This window comes from Phascolarctos cinereus, unplaced genomic scaffold (assembly GCF_003287225.1).
Source record: "Phascolarctos cinereus isolate Bilbo 61053 unplaced genomic scaffold, phaCin_HiC Scaffold_4;HRSCAF=312, whole genome shotgun sequence".
Lineage (NCBI taxonomy): Eukaryota > Metazoa > Chordata > Mammalia > Diprotodontia > Phascolarctidae > Phascolarctos > Phascolarctos cinereus.
The window spans coordinates 712,503,246-712,524,121 of NW_027555847.1; the positions used below are offsets into that span (position 1 = coordinate 712,503,246).

General features: G+C 42.3%; 1 protein-coding gene across 1 annotated transcript in view; it reads right to left on the minus strand.

The window, feature by feature from the left end:
• Positions 1-20,876, minus strand: part of LOC110215301 (sodium-dependent serotonin transporter-like) — a 51,863-nt gene that overhangs the window by 13,843 nt on the left and 17,144 nt on the right. Inside the window, exons 2-8 of the mRNA XM_020996668.2 lie at positions 19,754-19,931; positions 11,760-11,894; positions 11,163-11,382; positions 8,519-8,657; positions 7,129-7,263; positions 2,456-2,559; positions 488-615 (exon numbers count right to left, since the gene is read on the minus strand). Of these exons, the coding sequence (XP_020852327.2) occupies positions 488-615; positions 2,456-2,559; positions 7,129-7,263; positions 8,519-8,657; positions 11,163-11,382; positions 11,760-11,894; positions 19,754-19,931 (1,039 nt within the window). The remainder of the gene's footprint in view (positions 1-487; positions 616-2,455; positions 2,560-7,128; positions 7,264-8,518; positions 8,658-11,162; positions 11,383-11,759; positions 11,895-19,753; positions 19,932-20,876) is intronic.

A 20,876-nucleotide genomic window follows, 5' to 3' on the forward strand; every position in this document is an offset into this window, starting at 1 on the left:
TATCTGAAGGGGTGACTCCAAGTGAAAATTTCAGGTCCCTGTGGTAGGCATCTGGGAGACCTATTTCAGGAGTAGGGGTCCTTTCAGTGCTCCTCAAAACATACCATGTAAGCAACTTGCTTTGCCAAGTGCACCTAAGAATGGTGTACCAGTGACAAATAATCCTAATTCATAGCTGTGTAAAGGTTTATGAAGCACTTTTCTTGAAATGACTTGGTGAAGGAGGTGGCCACAAGGATTATTCTGATTTACTGATGAGGAAAATCTGGGCTAGAGAGTTTAAGCAGCATGTCTAAGGCAATGTAGCTCATAAGTGTCAGGGTCAGGATTTGAACCTAAGCCTCGTAACTCCAAGTCCAACATCTTTTTGTAATAAAAGCAAAAAAAAAAACCCAACTGAAATGGTTTATTGGTTCCTTCATCCAGCCAGTGAAGTTCATGGACTTTGGGCTGAGGGAGGGTGAATTCAGGTAAAAGAGATACAGACCTTTGTCCCTTGCCACTTCTTCTACCTCGATGTCCCTCATCTCAGCCATGTAGCCCAGGACAGTGAAGATGACAAACCCGGAGAGGAAGCTGGTCAGGCAGTTCACCATGCTGGTGATAAGCGCATCCCTGCAAGTCAGAAAGCCTGAGTGTGGTTTGAGGGGTGGGGAGAAGGCCAGAATGTCAGCCTTCAGAGGCTATAAGCTTTAAAGCCACAGTGGAAGACATAGAAAGGCAGAAGTAAGTGATGTGCTCTTTCTTGGTCATCTCCTCAGACCCCAATGGTTCAATGATCATCTGTCTGCAGATGAATTCTTTGCAGATCTCTCCTGATCAGCAGCTGCCAGTGGAGCAGCTCCATTGGGATGCCAGGTTGTCATCTCATACTCACTGAGCCCATTGAGTTCCCCTCTAAACCTGCCCTTCATTCAAACTTGTCTGTTTCTGTCAAGGGCTCCATCATTCTCCTCGTCACCAGAATTTTCAACCTCAGAGTCGTTCCCTGCCCTTAAGTCCATGCTGCCTCCATAATATCTCTTGCATATGTGCGTCCTCTCCTCTTTACTCACATGGTCACAACAACCTTAGTTAAGCCCTTATCACCTTCTGCTTGGAATATTGCAATAACCTACTTGGTTTACCTATTGGTTCTCCCATTCTTTCCACTCACACAGTTGCCACCCTGGTGGTCAGCTTACACCTTCACTATCACATTAGTTTACTGATTGTTTTTTTTTTTTTGCCTCAAGTCTCTCCCTGCTCCAGTCCATCTTACACCAAGCAACCAAAGTCATTTTCCTATACTGCAGATCAAATCACATCATCTTGCTGCTCAATGACCTCCAGTGACTCTCTATTACCTACAGGAACAAATGTAAAATTCTCTGCTGGACATTGTTATCCCTGGCCCCTTTCTACCTCTCCATTCTTCTTGTACCTCAATAATCTAGCTATGCTGGCCAACCTCACAGATGACATTCCTCACATACAACAGTCCCTTTCTGTCATTAAAGCTCTCTCCTTTGCCTAGAATGCGCTCTCTCTTTACCTCTGCTGCCTGGATTCTCTGCATTCCTTCAAGACTGAGCTCAGACTCCACCGACTTTAGGAATTCTTTCTTGATTTTTCCCCTTCTGACCCTCCAAAGTGCCTAGCCTCTGACATTACCTTTTATACACACTAGATTTTTCTTGTACACGCATAGTTATTTGCATGTTGTCTTCTCCATTAGATTTGAACTCCTTGAGGCTAGGCACCATGTTTCGTATTATCAGCATTTAGTACAGTGTTTGGCATGTACTTAATGATGGTTATTGATTGATTGCCTTGCACATATTTATTTGTGTGACATGGCTGTTGATTTAGTATTTTAAGGTTTATAAAGTATTTTTTTGTTTTCCTAGCACAGGACCCAGCACGTAATAGATGCTTAATAAATTCTTGTTTGACTTGACTCTATATACATTTTCTCATTTTGATCCTTACAACAACTCTATGATGTTGGTGCCATTATTATCCTCATTTTACAGATGAGGAAGTGATATTTATATACAAATATATGTATATGTATATACACACGCATATATACATATGTATATATATATATAAAACATATACATATATACGTAGTATATTTTGTATTTACTTATCTGTGTACATGCTGTTTCCTCCCAGTAGAATGTAATCTTGAGGGCAAGAACATTTTCATTTTTGTTTTTACATCCCTAACACCTAGAACGGTGTCTGACTTCTTGAAATGAACGAATGAATGAATGAGAGATGGAAGTGACTTACCCACAGTCACACAGATGGTATGAATCTGAGGTGGGATTTGAACTTAGGTTTTCCTGACTCCAAATCCAGCACTTGGAGAGCATTTTGACCTCACCACCACCCTCAATCCCTGGCCATCCTCTTCCTCCTAACCTTGTGTAAATTCAGCTATGTTGGCCTTGCTTTGCATTCTCACCTGAAGCAGTTGTTGTTAATCTGGTTGTAACTGGACAGAGCAAGCAGGACTCCGAATCCAGGACCCAGAGAAAAAAAGATCTGAGCTGCAGCATCGACCCAGACCTGCTAAGACAAGTGGAATGTCATGGGGGTTGGGGTGGAGGAAGGGTGGGAAGGAGAATCAGCATTTGGAGAGCTCCCTCCCTCCAGAACAGACTCAGAACTGCCAGTTCATGCCCCTGGCCACTGTCACTGAGGTTTTTGCATTCTTGTGTCCATGCTCAATTGAGGACAGGTTCATTTTAACAAATTCACCATTTCATCCAATAGGAAATAAGCTCACTGGGGCCAGAGGCTTTTAAAAAAAATGTCTTTGTAGCCCCAGTCCCTAGCATGGTGTCTGGCATATATCGAGTATTTCATAATTGCTCGTTGAATTGATTTGAATTGGAGGTTGTGTCTTCCAGTAGAATGTAAAACTCTTTGACAGTAGGGATGGTTTCATTTTAATTTTCATATTACCTGTGCCTAGGACAGTCCTTTGCACATAATCAATGCTTAGTGGTTGTTGAATTGGAGAGAATTCAAATGAACCACAAAATTTCAGAGTTGGAAAGGACCTCAAGGACCACCCAGCCTGCACTTGAACAAGAATCCTGTCTCCAACCTGCCTGACAAGTGGTCTTCCAGCCTGTTATTGAAGCCCTTCATGAGAAGGAACCCGTCCCCTCTAGATGCAGCTCGTTTCACCTTAGGACTTTTCCATTAGGAAGTTCCTGTTGAATCAAGCTTAAATATGCCTCTGTGGGCCTGGGTCTGTCCTTTGGGGCCAAACATAACAAGTGTAATCCCTCTTCCACAGGACTGCCTTTCAAACACATGAAGGCAGCTAAAAGCTCCCCTCAAAATGAGACATTATCATCAGGTCATAAGGTAAATATGTTCTGTTCATTCAGGTCTTGAAAAGCCTCTGCCCAAGGATACATAGGTAGTAAGTGGCAGAGCCAGGATTCAAATCCATGTCTTGTGACTCTTGATCCTGGACCCTTTTCATTCTAGCAAAGCTGCCATCTTGCCTAGACCACCTGGCTAGTTAGGGACTGAAGCAATACCTGGAATCAGTTCTCTCTATTATTATTCTTGTGTTCCTTTCCGCTGTACCCCATTACTACCACCTAAGTGTGGAGGTATAAAGGGGGCCCTCACTTTTTGTGCTTGGCATTTTTGGGGGGATAGCCCCCTTCTCCAAATGGATGCTAGCCCCTGCTCTGGAGGGCTCTCTGAAGGGCTTCACAAAAGATCTTAGAGTGGGAGGGGACCTCAGAGGTCATCAGGAGAATGTTAGCTCCTTGAGGGGAGGGGCTATTTGGCTTTTGCCTTTGTAATACTTAATAAATACTTATCAGTTGATTGATTTGTATTGTATGCCTGGGCCAAGAGCTTCTATTGGACTAGAAGTTGTTACTCACTGGAATTGTTTCATTTCTTTGTCTTTATATATTCGGTGCCAGGCATGTTGTAGATACTTAATAAAAATGCTTGTTGATTATACAGATGAACAATAAAATGCTTTTGGAATTGAATTGAACTGAATTGATCCTGACGAGTACCAAGAGTCCCCAAGACAAATGTTCAACTAGCCTCCACTTGAAGAACTCTAGTGGACCGACTATGATAGTAATAACAACAACACTTTGTGAATGCTTTAAAGTTTTCAAAGTTCTTTACACATATGATCTCATATGATCAACATATGTTATCACATTCTACTTTTGAGAAGCTTTAATAAATAAGACACACACACACATATATATTATTCATTCTTACATACACACACATATAGAAATATAATGTGTGTGTTATGTTATAGCGGATGGACATTTCCTACATCTGTTACCCTTGCTTCCTCTGGGGCCAAGCGGTACAAATCTAATCTCTCTTTCCCACTATAGCTTTCTAGCTACTTGACACTTTGCATGTCCCTTTCTAGGTGGCCCAGTGGATAAGCACTGAGACTTGCAATTAGGAAGACCTGAATTCAAATCTCAGTCTCTGATGCTGACCGACCTGTGACCCTGGGCAAGTTACCTAACTTCCATCTGTCCTGGTTTTCTCAACCGTAAAATGAGGGTCATAATAGCACCTACTTTTCGGGGTTTTTGTGAGGGTCAAATGAAATAATATGTGTAAAAGGCCTGGCACAGTACATGACTCATGGTATGTACTTAGTTAATGTTCTTTATCTCCCTCTCTCTTCTCTAGGTTAAGCATCCCTAGTTCCTTCCACCAGACCTTCTGTGGTATGGTCTCGAGACCACTCACCATCCTGGTTATGTTCTCTGGATGCATTCCCTCATTTTACAGAGAAGGAAGCCAAGGCCCAGAGAGAGGAAATGTTACCCAAAGGTTAATGACAGAACCAAGTTTTGAACCCATGTCTCCTGACTCCCCAGGATCTTCTCATTGCACCCCAACCTTTAAGGTCTCTTCCAGCCCTGAGGTTTATCCTAGGACCCCACAGCCCAGCAGGGATAGCCATACTTGGCATTCTTCAATATGTTCCATGACCTCAATGGCATGGATAATCTATCCATTGTCCATCCAAGTCTTTTCCTCTGAAGATTCTCACCTAAGTCCTTCCACAAATCTCCCATATAGGTGCCATCTACTCGATCAATGACCCAGAAGTCTTCCTTTGATGTTTTCCATATTTTGTGGATACCATCCATTCTAGATTTTCTCAGCAGTGCTAATGTTTTTCTCCAACTTCTTAAATTTCACCTCCTTTGCTTCCTCAGCATCTCCCTCCTCTTGATCCCCACTTCCCTTGCTCCATCCTCTAAAATGCAGCTCACATATTCCATCCAGACACTTTGGTAGGTATAAAGAGGGGAGGCAGATCACAGCTGAGAGCCCGAGGGCTTGGGCCTCTTTCTCCTGGGGCCTGGATACAAAGAGACCCTCAGGTTGTTGAAAGACTTGAGAAGGGGCACATATGGTAAAGTGCATTATTTGTGATGTCTGCTGTTGGAGGTTTTAATTAGAACTTATATCTGGCTGATTACCTTGAATGAAAATTTTCTAATGCAGTCCTACTGTAATTACAGACAGGAAGCCCATTGTCAATGGGCTTCACAGAAAAGGGGCAGGACCCCTGGCATACATAAAGCCAAGCCTGGTAAATGAGATGTGTAATTCAGTTTTCCATTTGCATTTCTAAGGGCCAGGGTTGTAAGCATGTTCTTTTTTCTGAGAGAATAATGAGTTCATTACTTGGGGCCCTCTGATCTTCTCAGGAAAAAACCCTGTAAGTCAAAGCTACCTATTAAGCAAGTGACAGCTGGCAGAGGAGCAGACTTAGGAGAGCAAATATCAGAGGAGGGAAAGAGGTCCCAGGGGAGCCATCAGAGACTGTCAGGATAGCACCAGGGATCACTGAATAAAATAAAATTTTAAAATATAAATAAATTTTTTTTTAAAAATTCCCTTAATTAAAGGATTTGTTCTGTGAAGTTTGGATTCAGTCACAGGGCCATACTTGAGGACCTAGAAGGCCACTTGTGGTCCTGAGGCTGCAGGTTCCCCATTCCTACAGGCTAGTAAACTTGAGGACTGGGATACAAAGACAAAAACCAAAACAGTCTCTGCCCTCAGGCAGCTTACATTCTACTTAGAGGACACAACAGCTTCACTGAGAAATATATACAAGATAGATACAAAACAAATAACTGTCTTCTGAAACCTGAAGGACTGTCACTGTGGAGAACAGATTAGACTCGTTTGTTTGGCCCTAGAGAACAGAATCTGGAGACAGACTTTGGCTAGATGTCCAGGACATCTTTCTGACAGTGAGAGCTATCTCAAAAAGTAGAGTAGATTGCCTAGGGAAGGTGTGGGGCTTGGAAGGGCTGTAGGCACAAGTTGGACAGCCATTTTATGGGTATGTTGGGGGGGGTTCCTTTCATTTCAGAGTTGACTATGTCATTGCTGAAGGCCCTTCCTACTCTTCAATTCAGTGATTCTGTGAAATATAAAGTCATTTGGGGATAGTGAGCAATGGGGAGGAGGATCAGGAAAAAGTCTTCCTATTTACTTTCCTTCCAGTTATTTGCTAATACATGAAGTGCTGCTGTAAAGATTTTGGTCTACATGGGACCTCAGAGGTCTGGTCTTTGGCCTCTTTGGTGGCATATGCCCAGTAGTGGTATTGCAGGGTCAAAGGGTAGGGGGAGTTTGGTGAATCCATGTCCTGAGAGGACCTCTTAAAGCCATCTGCAGTGGCTAAACTAGCCTTCCTGGTTCAGATTCCACCAGGAAAGGGGGATGCTAGAATGCTGATTACTATAATTGTTTATTAGCCTTCTGAGGGGAGTTACAGGGATGGAACGACTGGGCAGTGCAGTCCAATGGCTCAGGGGGGTACACACACTCACACACATACACTAGTGATTGTAGAAGCAGTGGGAAAGAGAGAGTGGCACATTCTTCCCAAGCACATCAGCATCTCACAGTCTCCCGGTGCAGAGCTGCATTGTGCTATTAGAGTCTGAGTGTTTTATTAGAGTCTCAGGGCTTATCAGGAGAGGGCAGCCCCAGAACTTGGTATTATTACTCCCAATGCCCTAGATCCTAGCACGGGGTTGTGGACCCAGAAAAAGTTTGGAGAATCCAGAAAAAGACTTGTCGGCTTACTGATGTGCTCAGCAGTTTCTCCCAGTTGGGCTGGAGGTAGAAGATGATGCCTCTCCAGGCTCCGGGTAAGGTGGCTCCTCGGATCAGGAGGATGAAGAGCACCAGGTAGGGGAAAGTGGCAGTGAGCCACACCACCTAGGAAGGGAAGGATAAAGGTAGGAAGCTGGGAGTGGACCAATATACACAGTGGCAGTAGAACTGGGAAATATGGCGGAGCATGTCATAGGAAGGGAGCTTTGCCTCCTAGTGGGCCCAGGGCCAACCTTATACAAAAGCAGAGAAGGTGCTGTCAGAGACTGACCCAAAAGATACTTCTTCCCACCATAGACAATGCCTAAAACTCCTATGAGATAAATCCTTTCAATCCATTGTGAGGATTGAAATGTAAATATTCCAAGACAGAGTGTATATTCCCACCCAAAGAACCTAAGAATCAGTTGGAAGGGACCTCAGAGGCCTCTCTGGTTCAACCCCTTAATTTTACAAGTAAGGAAACTGAGGCTCAGAGAGATTAGGGACTTGTCTAAGGTAACAAAGCTAATATGTTTCAGAGGTGAGATTTTTGAAAATAAACATTTACGTGGCACCTACTATGGGCCAGACAGTGTGCTAAGCACTGAACAAATGTCTCATTTGATTCTCATAACAACCCTGGGAGACAGATGTTATTATCATTGCCATTTTACAGGTGAGGAAATTGAGGCAGACAGAGGTTAAGTGACTTGTCCAGGGTCACGCAGCTAGTGGGTGTCCAAGACTGGGCAGCTAAGTGGTGCACTGCCAGGCCTGGAGTCAGAAAGACCTGAGTTCAAATCTGGCCTCAGATACTAGCTGTGTGACCCTGGGCAAGTCATTTAACCCTGTTTGCCTCACTTTCCTTATCTGTAAAATGAGCTGGAGAAGGAAATGGTAAGCCGCTCCAGTATCTTTGCCAAGAAAACCTCAAATGGAGTAATGCGGAGTTGTGCATTACTGAAATGACTAAACAACAATTTGTTGAAGCCAGGTCAAGTACTCTAAACACCTAACCACCCAGCTGCCCTGAACCCAGGTCTTCCTGAGTCCTAATTCAGGTCCAGGACTCTATCTGCTGTGCCATGCTGTCCAGCAGTAGTGACTTTTCTAGGGTCACACAACTAGGATGTGTCAGAGACCTGGTCATCCTATCTATCACATCACACAGCCTCTAATTCTATAATTATCCCAATAATACCGTTTCACTTACCTTACAGGCCCCAGTGGAATAATGTAGTTTTTAAATGCTCTATAAATACCTGTTATTCTTGTCCCATTCTTATTTTTCATCCTCCTATATCCGAGGATTTTTTGGTGGTGAGTTAAAAAGCAGGCCTGGGGGGAGCCTGATCAGGGTGCTAGGGGGCTCAGCTACCTTCCCAGAAGTCTTCACTCCTTTCCACAGGCTGAAGTAGACAGTTGTGAAGGTGAGGAAGAGGCATAGCAGAAGCTGCCACCGGATGCCTCCTGGATCTTGCAGGCCTCCTGACTTCTCAATTTCCAGAACTCTCCTCCTAATAGGGAATCACACTGGATCTCAAGAATACAGGGACTTGGAGTGCTCCCCTCCCCCCATCTCCAAGACAGCAAAAGAACGTTAAGCATGAAGGTTAAGGAGTTGTAGAGATGAATGAGAGTCCCTGGTGAATGTTATATGGAGGGGCAGTGTTGGTATCAGAACCAAGGACAGATCCTCGGCTTCTTGACCTCATCCAGGCTGTATAGGGTTGGTTACACCTTGAGTTCCCTGCATACAACAAGATTCCTAGAAGGTCTAACCTTGACCCAGGGCACTGGAGCTAGCCTAGACCACCACACTCACTAAGTAACTAGTACTTTGAAGGGGTTGGGCTTTTTAAAAAAGGGCTTTGTACTTTTTTCATTTAATTCAAACAAGCTTCCCTGATTCTCACAGCAGTCTTCCAAGGTAGCTCAAGTGGGTATGAGTTCTTCCCATCTGTCAGATGAAAAAGCAGACATCAAGAGGCCACAAGAGTCTAGTATCATAGATCTAGCTAGACCTGGAAGGCACCTTGAGACTATTTAGCTCAAGCTTATTTTACAAATGAGGAAACTGAGGCTTGGAGAGGCTCATAGGATCATAGATCTGGATCTGGAAAGGGACCCCGGAGGTCATCGAGTACAACCACCTTCTTTTACAAGTGAAGAAACTGAAGCCCAGGGTGGTGAAGTGATTTGTCCAAGGTCACACAGTCAGTAATCTTCAGAGGTGGGATTTGAAACCAGTTCTTCCTGATTCTAAGGCTAAGACTCTTTCCGCTATGCCATGCTGTCCAATTCCCTCATTTTACTGATGACAAGATAGGCCCAGAGAGGTTACCCAAGGTCACTGAGCTAGTGAAAGCCAAGAGTACAAACCAAATCACAAAGTCACAGAACCTCAGAGAACCACAGGACTTCAAAGGCTACCTAGTCCAACTTGACCCTGAACCCAGGTCCCCTGTACATCCCACTCAACAAATGGTTATGCAGCCTTTGCTTCAAGACTGCCAGGGAGGGGCAACCCATTGGTTCCTTAGGCAGACATTACACTTTTAGAGCATAGATAGAGCATAGAGCAAGAAAAAATATTATATTCTTCATTCTCTTTGGCCTAGAGCTTAATAATATGGCACTGTGTGGTACAGTAAAAAGATCACTGGATTTGGAGTCAAGGGATCTGGGTTTGAATCCCAGCTCTACCACTTTATTCCTTGTGTGATCTTGTGCAGGTAATTTAATCTCTTTGGATTTCCATTTCCTCATTTACAAAGTAAGAACATTGGAATAGATGACCTCTAAGGTTCCTTTCAGCTTAGAATCTTTGATTTCCTGTACTGCAGGGTTATTGACAGCACAAAAAAGTGATAGGTACAAAAATGCTAATAGCCAAGTTATTTGTGATGACAAAAAGCTGGGAACAAAATATGTGCCCAACAGTTCAGGAATGGCTGACCAGTTATGGTCTGTGAATAATTCAGGGAAACATGGGAAGATGTATCAAAAGATACCAAATGAAGAACATTGAGATGCAACAAACCAATGGTCACTTTTGGTACTCAGCATTTAGTTTCATTTGGTTAAAGGATCCTTTCCTTTTTTCTGTTAATAATGAAAAAATAACTGCCTTTTTGGAATGGAGCAGCCAATTTATGGGAGAACATAATGAGAATCATTTGGGTTAAGCAGGTGTGGATGTGTTGCGATTTGCATCATAGCAGGGATACCCACACTGTTAAGTTCACAGGCCCATTGGAATTTTGGAGTACTCTGTAAAGGAATTTCTTTGCTGGCTTGTATCTATTGTGTTGAAAGAAAACAAACCAATAGATTTTTAAAATGAAAAGAAGAAAAATCAGGGGAAAAAAAGAATACCTACACCATTAATAATAAGAAGTTACCCTATCTCTTGAAGGCTTCCAGTGAAGGGGACCCACCATGTCCCACAGCAGTCCATGCAACTTCTGGACAGATCTGATTGTGAGGGGTTTTTTTTCTGACATCTCTAAATTTGCTTCTCTATCACTTCTCCCCATGGCTTCTAGTTCTCCCCTCTGGGGCCAAGGAGAAGATATGTAATTCCTTTTTCACTTGATAGCTCATTAGATAGTTGAAAATCTCTAGTGAGTTGGTACTCACTATCTTCAGAATCAACAATTCCACTTTGGAATAGCTTTAGTTGCCTGGAAGTTCTTCTTAACATCTGACCTAAACACAGCTCTCTTATAACTTCTGAGATCTGGAAGAGACTCCAGATGCCATCCAATCCAACTCATACACAAAGGAATGCCCACCATAACACACCTAAGTGGCATCCAGTCTCTGCATGAAGACCTCCAAAGAGGGGAGCCCATTTAGGATCTACTTGATGACAGTTCCCAACCATACCGGGGAGTTTAGAGAGGAAGACCTTTCAGGCATCTTGGCTTCTCCCTCTGCATCCTGGTTTTCCCTCAGCTCCTCCACACCCCACTGCCTGCTCTGGATCCCCACTCGCATTCCCTCCCAGGCACACTCACATGTAAAACTCCTCAGCAGGTGAGCGGGAGAAGTTGCTCCAGGTGACATTACTGTAGTCAAAGTAGTTGGTACAGTTTGGGGTGTTCCAGGGATTGTGGCAGTGGGTCCAGGGCAGTGAGCTGCCCATTGAGGAGTAGAAGTAGTAGAGGGCCCAGGCAATGATGGTGTTGTAATAAAAGGCGACATAGAGGTCGATGATGCAGACAGCATATCCAATCCCTGCCCCAGGAAAGAGATGCCTCAGGAGGGTTAGTATAACTAAGCAAGCATTGTGTAGATGTCTGCCTTCTAGGACCTGTGCACTGTGCTAGGGGATGGAGATACAACAGCAAAATTAAGAAGGTCCTCATATTACAGACAAGGAAGATGAGGCCCAGAGAGGGTACATGACTTGTTCAAGGTCACACAGCTAGTAGATACTTGAAGCAGGAATAAAACCCAAATTTCTTTTTACTCCAATCCCAATACCTTATGCACTACACCACCCTAGATCATCAGCCCATCAGTAAAATTGGGCATTAAAGTTTTCTTTGGGCGCCCTTCCATCTTTCCTCTTTAGGTCCCTTTTCTTCCTCTTTCCTCCCTCTCTTTCTCACCTTTGAAGATAGGACAGATGTGCTTCCAGATGGGGATGACTCCCATATGATGGTATTGTCCCAGGGCCAACTCCATGTAGAAGAGGGGAATCCCCCCAAACACAGCCATCAGAACATAGGGGATGAGGAAGGCACCTGTTATAGATGGGGTAAGGACAAGAGCTCGGTGTTCGGAGTTGTAGCTTTTTAGCCCCTCCCCCCACCAACCCATTCTCTGTTCTTTTAGATCAGTCAGGCCTGTCTTCCTTGACCAGATCAGCCCTGGTGTAATGGCTCTTGATATTCGTTGTTGACCAGACCTCTGATGATAAAACAGCTCCAATCAGAGCCTTCTGGCTCATTGTCCCACGAATGTAGGCAAAAGTATCTCAGTAATTATGCAGGCATTGAGAGAGGCAGCCTGAAATTCCTAGGACCAAAGACCTAGAGCTAAAAGTGACCTCAGAGGACATCTAGTCCACTTTCCCTCATTTCGAGATAAGAAAACTGAGGCCTTGGGAAGTCACTTTCTCAAGGTCACTCAGGTGGTAAATGTCAGAGGTCATATAGCCTGACAACATCTTACAAATCAATATGGTAGCAGTAGTTTTTGTCAGAAATGCCTGGGGAATGTTTCATCTTCTTAAATAATAATTGGTATAAACCTGTGATTTCATCAGTTTAATGAATTCCAAATGAGGAAACTCCCTAGACTAGTGCTTATTGCCAACTCCTCTGAAACTTAGAGAGTTGCCTGGGGACACTGAGAGGTCAAGTTACTTGCCCAGAGTTTCATGGTAGCATGGATCCAAGGTGGAACTTGAAACCAGGTTTTCCTGACTTTGAAGCCAGCTGTCCAAATAGTTCACACTTCTATTGAGCATCAAGTTTTGCAAAGCACATTTTATATATATACATATATATATACACATACATATAAAAATATATATATATAATTCATATATATTCACATATATCAATATGTATAAATATAGTAATATGTATAATCTTGTGTAAAAATTGATGAACTGTGATTTCATCATTGTCCTGACCCTAAGTCCAGCACTCCTCCCTGACAACATGATGCCTCCCTTAGCCTTCCTTGGACAGAACTTTACAATAGAATGAATTTCCTCCAAATTATCTAAATAATTAATTACTTAACATGTATTATGTATAACAATTTGGTAATAACTCACATTTATATAATCTGTTAAGCTTTGCAAAATGCATTGCCCATATTATCTCATCTGATCCCTTATTTTCATTGTTTCTCAGTGTCCTTCCTTGTAAAATGAAGGGGTTGGACCACCTGGACTCAGTTTCCTCCTCTGTAAAATGAGGTGGGTTAGACTAGATGACTTATGTGGTCCTTTCCCACTCCAAGTCTGATTTGATCTTCAAAACAACCCTATGAGGTGGATGCTTTTAGCACCTTAATTTTATGGATGGGGAAACTGAGGCTCAGAGATGTAACTAGGCTTGCCAAGGGTCACATAGAGAGTGTCTGAGGTGAGATCTGAATCCTGACTCCCAATCCATATTCTATTCACTATGAACTAATTTTTGCACCAGGGTGGTGGTTGTGCTTACCACATCTTATAATTGGTGCAACTTGTGGCTTTTGGGGGATTATTCTCTTGGCAGTATGATGAGAAGAAGGCTAGCCAGGAGGTCTAGGCTTGGAGCAGGTAGCTAGCTCCAGGATGTAATTTTAGGGGCTGTGAGAACCCATAGATGTCAGAAGTGAAGATCTGTAAATAATGTCAAGGTCTATCTAGATGAGGTATGCTCTCTATCAATAAGTTATCATCCAGGCTTTGCTTGAAGATGTCAAGGGAAGGGAACTAATTACCTCCCAAGGCATCTCATCCCACCTTAGAGTGTGAGCTCCTTGAGGGCAGGGACTGGTTTCTGCCTCTTTTTGTATTCTCTGTGCTTAGCATCGTGCTTGGCACCTAGTAGGCACTTTAAAATGTTTGTTGATTGATTGGCTTTCCCAGTTGCAAAGGTTTTGCCAATATCCATACTAAATTACCTTTTCTGCAGTTGCCTCCTATTGCTTCTCTTTCTATACTATGGAGCCAAACAGAGTAAATCGGATTCCTCTTTCACTAGACAAACCTTCAAATACTTGAAGATAGCTCTTATGTCCCTCTTAGCTGTTTCTTCTCCAGGATAAATATGACCAGTCCCTTTGATTTCAATATTATATAGTCTTCAGTCTTCTCATTGTCTTGGTCACAAAATGACTGGATTTCAGGGCTAGAAGGCTTGTTGGGTGCCAACCACCCATCTGAACTCCTCTGGAGTTCTCCATTATCCCCCTGGAAACTCTTCATCTTGTTAGATCACATAAGCCCTGGAACTCACACCTCCTCAGGACCCTCTGTCCCTGGGTCCTATCTTTCCTTCCCTCTGATTGGAGGGTGCCCCTGACAGCCCTCTTCTGGGCTCCTCCATTATGCCCCTGCACTGGGTACCTTCTCTCCCTCCTGCTTTTCAACTTCCTTCTGTATGTTGACTTCCCTCCATTAGACTGTAAGTTCCTTGAGGAAAGGACTGTCTTTTCTCCTTTCTTTGTATCTTAAGCATTTAGCATAGAGCCTGGCATATAGTAAGTGCTTAATAGGTGTATATTGACTGAATAACAAACCCAATCTAGCCCAATTCACACTTAATGAGCTCCTGTGTGCTGGGTATTTGGCTAGGTACTGGGGATAAAACACAAAACAAAAAATAGCTCCTGTCTTCAAAGAGCTTATGTTCTACTTGAGGGGTGGGGAAGGGATACAATATATACACAGATGACTATATACATGACAGTGTGAGCAGGGAGAGAAAAGTAAAAATTAGAGGGAGTCAGTAAAGGTATCCTGTAAGAAGTGGTGTGTGAATCAAACTTTGAAGGAAGTTAGTGATTCTAAAAGGCAGAATTTGTATGTATGCACTAGATGTGAGGAATGGTCCATGCAAAAATGATATGGGAGATGGAATACCAAAGTTAGAGAAAAGCAATTAAGCCAGTTTGACCAAAATATCAGGTTCACGAAAGGGAGTCATAAACAATAAGCCTGAAAAAATGGACTAGAGCTAAGAAGAGCTATAAATACTAGTTCATATTTTATATTAGAGTCAGTAGGGAGCTGCTGGTGTTTCTAGAGCAAGACAATGACGTGGTCTGATTTGTATTTGTAGACCAACCTACACTAAAACCAGAATCCCCTCCACAGTGTTCCTTATAAGGTAAGTTGCATCTCCTTGCTTATCAAAACCTAGAATTCTTTTAAGGCACAACACCTTTCATTCCACTGTCAGAAACAAAGTTTTAGGCACAATAATACCCCTTAAAGAAGGAACACAGGGACCATAGAGTTTATAGTGGAAGGAGCATCAGAGGTCATCTACCCAAACTCCTCATTCCAAGTAGAAGAAAACTAGGTGTCAAAGAGCAGTGATTTGCTTAAGATCACACAGGGAAAAATAGGAGAGTTAATAGATTCAAATCCAGTGCTTTTACTTTACTTTATTTTTTTTTTAGGCAATTGGGGTTAAGTGACTTGCCCAGGGTCACACAGCTAGTAAGTGTCAAGTGTTTGGTCTGAGGCCAGATTTGAACTTGGGTCCTCTTGATTCCAGCACTGGTGCTCTATCTACTGTGCCACCTAGCTACCCCTCTAAATCCAGGGCTTTTAATTCCAAACTCAATGCTCATTCCTCTACTCCTTCTTACCTTCTGTGATCATGAATTTAGAGTCAGAGGGGACCTTTTTCATGGGAGGAACATGAGACTAAGAGAGGGAACTCTATTGCCCAAGGTCACACAGCAAATTAGCCTCCACTTAAACTCATCCACACCAGTGTCGATAAGTGATTGTATCTTTTTTTAAAACCTGAGTCTAGATTTTGATCAAGGAGGAAAAGAAAGGAAGATGAAATTGCTAACAATAATGTCTAGCATTCAACAACAACCCTGGGAGATGAGAATTTACAGGTATCACCACTCCCATTTTGCAGATGAGAAAGCTGAGTCTCAAAGCCATGAATGACTTGCCCAAGTTCATTCAGAGAGTAAGTACTAGAAAAGGGATTTTTAACTCAGGTCTACCTGACTTCAGGTATAGCATACTAAGCTTTCTAGGACACTGCCCATCTAAGTAACCCACTTCCTAGCAGTCTTTCCACTACACCACACTAGATTGTAATCTCTGCGTGGTTAGATCAGAAGACTTAGCATCATCAGACAGCAAAGTCAATATCAACGGAAAGGGGATAAAAGAAAGCCTAAGGTCACACTCTCATCCACATACTGAGTCAGGTATTACTTTTACAGCCAAACAAGGTTTCCCTTTGTTCTCTTTCCCAGAACTCTCCCTCTCTAGTCACAAAAGCTCATTGTCAAAAATAAGGAACAGTAGACTCTGTGGCTCTGTTACATGGCAACCAAAAACCAGATTCATTCATCTAGGCTTCTTAGACTCAATTTGCTATTACAAATAAAGAGAGTAGGAAAAAAATGAGATAGGGTATTAATACAGTTAACTATGAAGACATGTTCCTTAGAAGGAAACAAGGAAAGCCATGAATGATGTGAGATGAGCATAATCAGGGCTGTAGGTTCATTGACTATGTCTGTAGGAAGAAAGGAAAGAAGGAAGGAAAAGAAGAAGAGAAAAGAAGGAAGAAAGGAAGAAGAGAAAGGAAGGAGGGAGGGAAGGAAGTGAGGAAAGAAGCAAGAAAGAGAGAGGGAAAGAAAGATAAAGAGAGAGAAAGAAATAAAGAAAGTAAGGGAGAAAGAAAGAAAAGAAGGAAGGAGAGAGGAAGGAAGGAAAGGAAAGAGACAAGAAAGAGGGAAGGAAGAAAGAAAAAGGGAGGGAGGGAAAGAAAAAGAGGAAGAAATAAAGAAAGGTAAGGGAGAAAGAGTAAAAAAGAGAGAAAGGAAGGAAAGAGAGAGGAAGGAAGCAAAGAAGAAAGGAAAGAAAGGAAAAGAGAAAGAAGTGGGGAAACAAGCAAAAAAGAGGGAGGTTAGGAAAGAAAAAAGAAGGAAAAATAAAAAAGTAAAGAAAAAGAAAGGAAGGAAGAAGAAGGAGAGAGGAGGGAAGGAAGCAAGCAAGCAAGGAAGAAAGAAAAAGAGGGAGAAATTAAGTAATGGAGAAAGAGAGAAAGGAAGGAAGGAAGGAGGGAAGGCAGGCAGGTGAAAGGCAATAGGATTTCAGAAGGACCTGGAAAAGGAAAAGAACAAAAACATTATTTTTTGCTCATTTCTTTGTTCTTAATGCATTTGGTTCTACCTTGTTAAAATGCTAAGGCTTCTGTATAAGATTTTGCCTCTTATTTTGTAGTACATTCAATTACTTGTTTCTGTTGATGATTATAGTCTATGATTTTCTTCAAAAGAAAGATACTCTTCCCTCTGAGCTGCATTTGTTATTGAAGGATGGCAAATCTTCTGACTCTGTGGGGTTTAAGGAGAAGAGATGCTGACATTTTCATATTTTCTTAAGAAATAAAAATAGCAGCCACCTGACAGAAAAGAATGATACGCAAAACTGGGGTTCTCTTTTCATTGAACATTTGATTTGTTTACTCTATTATAAAAATTGAATTTTCCTAGGCCAAGCTAAGTAAGGGACTTTAAAGATCATGTAGTTCAGCTTCTTCATTTTGCAGACAAGGAGCCGAGAAGTTACATAATTCATCTAAAGTCATGGGGCAGGGGTGAGGGAGCAGTAACTGGTTTGAGCTAGGATTTGAACACAGGTCCTCCAACTACAAGTTCAGTGTGTTTTTCTGCTCTGCCACACTGCATGGAGAAGCCTTTCATAGGAATAAGGGTGGAAAGTACTTGAGGGAGAGAGACTGTAACCACAATTCAATGTGCACAGTGAATTATCCTGTGGTGGTTTTATTATGGCCAGGAGCCAGGGAAAAAAAAAAAATAATTCTCAAAAACAGATATGTGACCAGAAAGGGACTGACTTCCTTGTTCAAGTGACTGTGCTGTCTGAGACAAAACAGAGCCCAAAGAAACATCGTTCTTTGTTAATTTATGTCAACTTGGAGCAAAGTTATATATGCTCATGTTGTATCTATCTTTCTTCTTTCCATTAAATAATAGAATAACCTGAGGGTTTATAAATTTGATCTATAAGCCATGGTACTCTCTAAGTAAAGGACAGAACCCCTCAGGGAAAATCGGCACTGACCCAAATGACAGCACCAAAAAGGAAGAAGCATGAGAACTAGATGCAGCCTCCCTGCAGTTATAGCAAATGGTACAGACAGATTACTGGTTTTTCTATAAATGGAGCCATTCCAGCCAGGAGGAGCATTTATGTTACCTGTAGTTCAGTAAGAAAGAATTAGTGAGAAAGTGTGGGGCAGTGAAGAAAGTCCTGGTGTGGCAGTTTGAATTCCAGCTATATCTTTGTGGCTTTGGGCAAGTCATCACACCTCTATGAAACGATTGGCTTTTTCTTATAAAATAAGGGAATCAGCCATCCAATGAACATTTATTAAACACCTATTATATGTGAGAGTTGGAATAGATGATTTCTCAGGGTCCTTCCAGCTCTAAATCTATTGATCTTACTTGTGCAACAGTGAGTAAATCACTTCTCTTTCTCTGGACCTGTGTCCTCCTCTGTCAAGTGAAAGGTTGGACTAGATAATTTCTAATGCCTCTTTCCAGTTCTAAATCTTAGGATCTTCCTTCTGTGACTTTGTCAAAAATGGGTGCTGAACCTGACAGCCTCTAAGATCCAAATTTTCAAGTTTTGGATCTTACATTTAGGGCCAGAAGAACATTAGAGAGATAGTCTACTAGATGCTAGAACTTCCTGACCTCCACCATCTTTTCCAGCTCCTATCCTTATCCAAATATCTTATGAGATATTGAACTAGTATTATACAGTCCTGCAACTTCTAAAGTCTCCTCGAGCTATGATTCTACTAGTTTGTGATTAAAAGGAAAACAAACAGCATTTCTCAATTCTTAGCATTTCAGCATTCAGTTAATGGGTTGTTGGAAACGTCTCTCTTCCATTCTCTCCCTTTTCCTTCCCTCCCTCTCTCCTCCCTTTCTCTTTTTTTCTCTCAACTATTCTGTTACTAACTTCTTTCTAAGCTTATTTTGTAGTGTCCAGTCAAAGGCAGTGGGAATTGTGGTACCATGGACAGCTCTCAAAGAACTGGCTGCGCTCATCTTTGTAAGGCTAAAAAGGGCATATTTCAAGTGAAGACCCATGCTTTGTTAAAATCACTCTCTGAAAACATTCCCCAAATATTTAATTTAGGAGAGAAGTTGACAATAATGAGGGAATTCATTTGTAGCTTGACTTCCAAATTTTTGCAAAAAAAAATCTTTAATTTGTTTTGAGATCAAATCAGATGAGATGATTGTATTATTAATAATATTATCATGTGAACTTATATTTTTAAAGCATTTAGCATAGTATGCACTTAATACATGAGTGTTCCCTTCACCCTTGTTTTGGTTTTTACTCTACTGTGCCTTGAAAAATTCACAGATGATCTTAAAATGTTTAGATCTGGGAAGGAGTTCAGGCATGATCTAATCTGATCTTCTCATTTTACAGAAGAGGAAACAATGGCTCAGAGGTATTAAGTGACTTACTCAAAGTCATACAGTTAGACCCAAAGGGATTTTTCCCAAGGTCACATAGCTAATAGGTAGAAGAGCCAGGATCTGAATTCAGATTTCTTGACCCCCACCCCAGTCTACTATATTTGCCACAATACCATTCATCATTTTTTGTCTGTTTAAAGGGAAGAGAGATTGGTGAGTTTCTAAACTGGAAGCCAAAGAAAACCCCAGGAGGTACTGAATGATTCCTTCTGCCTGCCCTAGGAAGAAAAATTAAGTTTTTAAACTGTGAAAAGGCTAAGGTAGGGATGGTGATGAGGGAAAAGGGCTTCAACATTTACAAAACTAATACAAACACTCATTTTTTTTTGAAGAAATAAAAAAGACAAAAGAAAGCCTTTCTCCTTACCGCCCCCATTCTGGTAACAGATATAAGGGAATCTCCAGACATTGCCCAAGTCAACAGCAAATCCAATGACTGACAGGAGAAAATCCATTTTCTTGTTCCATTTGTCCCTAGAATCTGTGGGGGGCTCCAATCTGGGACAAAGCTGCTGCTGTCCATCAGGACACCTCTCTGGGGAAGCCTGTCCACACCAGGTGGGGAATCTGCCTCAGCCATGCTGGCTTGGATTTAACAGCAGCCCACCACCATCCAGCATTCTCACAAGTACTCTGACCCTGCAGGAGCCAATCTAGAGAAGTTAAAGATTGGGAAAAGGGCTTTTTTCTTGGTTCCTGCAGAGACTCCAGGAGGGAGAGGGATTCCTGGAGTGGACTCTCCTCCACCTCTTCATTTGAGTAATGAGAGATGAGTCCCTGGGAGAGGGGAGGCAGTGCTTGTTGGAAGGCAGGGGGAAGTGGGGGAGGGAGAAGAGGAGGGGAGGAGAAAGATTGAGGCACATTGATGGAGCCATTACCCTAATGCTCTCTTTTTTGTTCTTGCTGAGAGATAAAGGCAAAATAGCAGGATCCCATCACCACGGAACTTCCTTATTTCTGCTTAACTGAGTATTGTCCAGAGAGGACTGGAGATCCTCCTCAGGGCCCTCTTTGATAAAATGATGGAGTTTGGCTACATGGCCTCTGTCTAACTCTGGATACATGATTCTTAGGGGCACAGAGTCTGTGAAGCTTATTCTTAGGGGAAATGGGAGGTTTGAGGATCTCCAAGTGGTGCTTGTATTTGAGGGGAAGGCTGAGACAGCAGGAGGTCATGGAGTCAGGGTAGTACATTGGAAATAACACTGGCTAACAGCAATTTTGTAAAGATGGTTAACTGTGAAAGACTTAGCTATTATGATCAAGACCATGACATGAGACAATTCCAAAATGCTAACCGTCTCCAGAGAGAGAACTGATGAACTCTGAATGCAGATCAAAGCATACTTTTTAAACTTTATTTTTCTCCCTTTTTGTCTGTTTTCTTTTACAACATGGTTAATATGGAAATAGGTTTTGAATGACATCACATGTATAATTGATGTCAAACTGCTAGCCTTATCAAGGAGGGGGGGAGGAGCAGGAAGGAG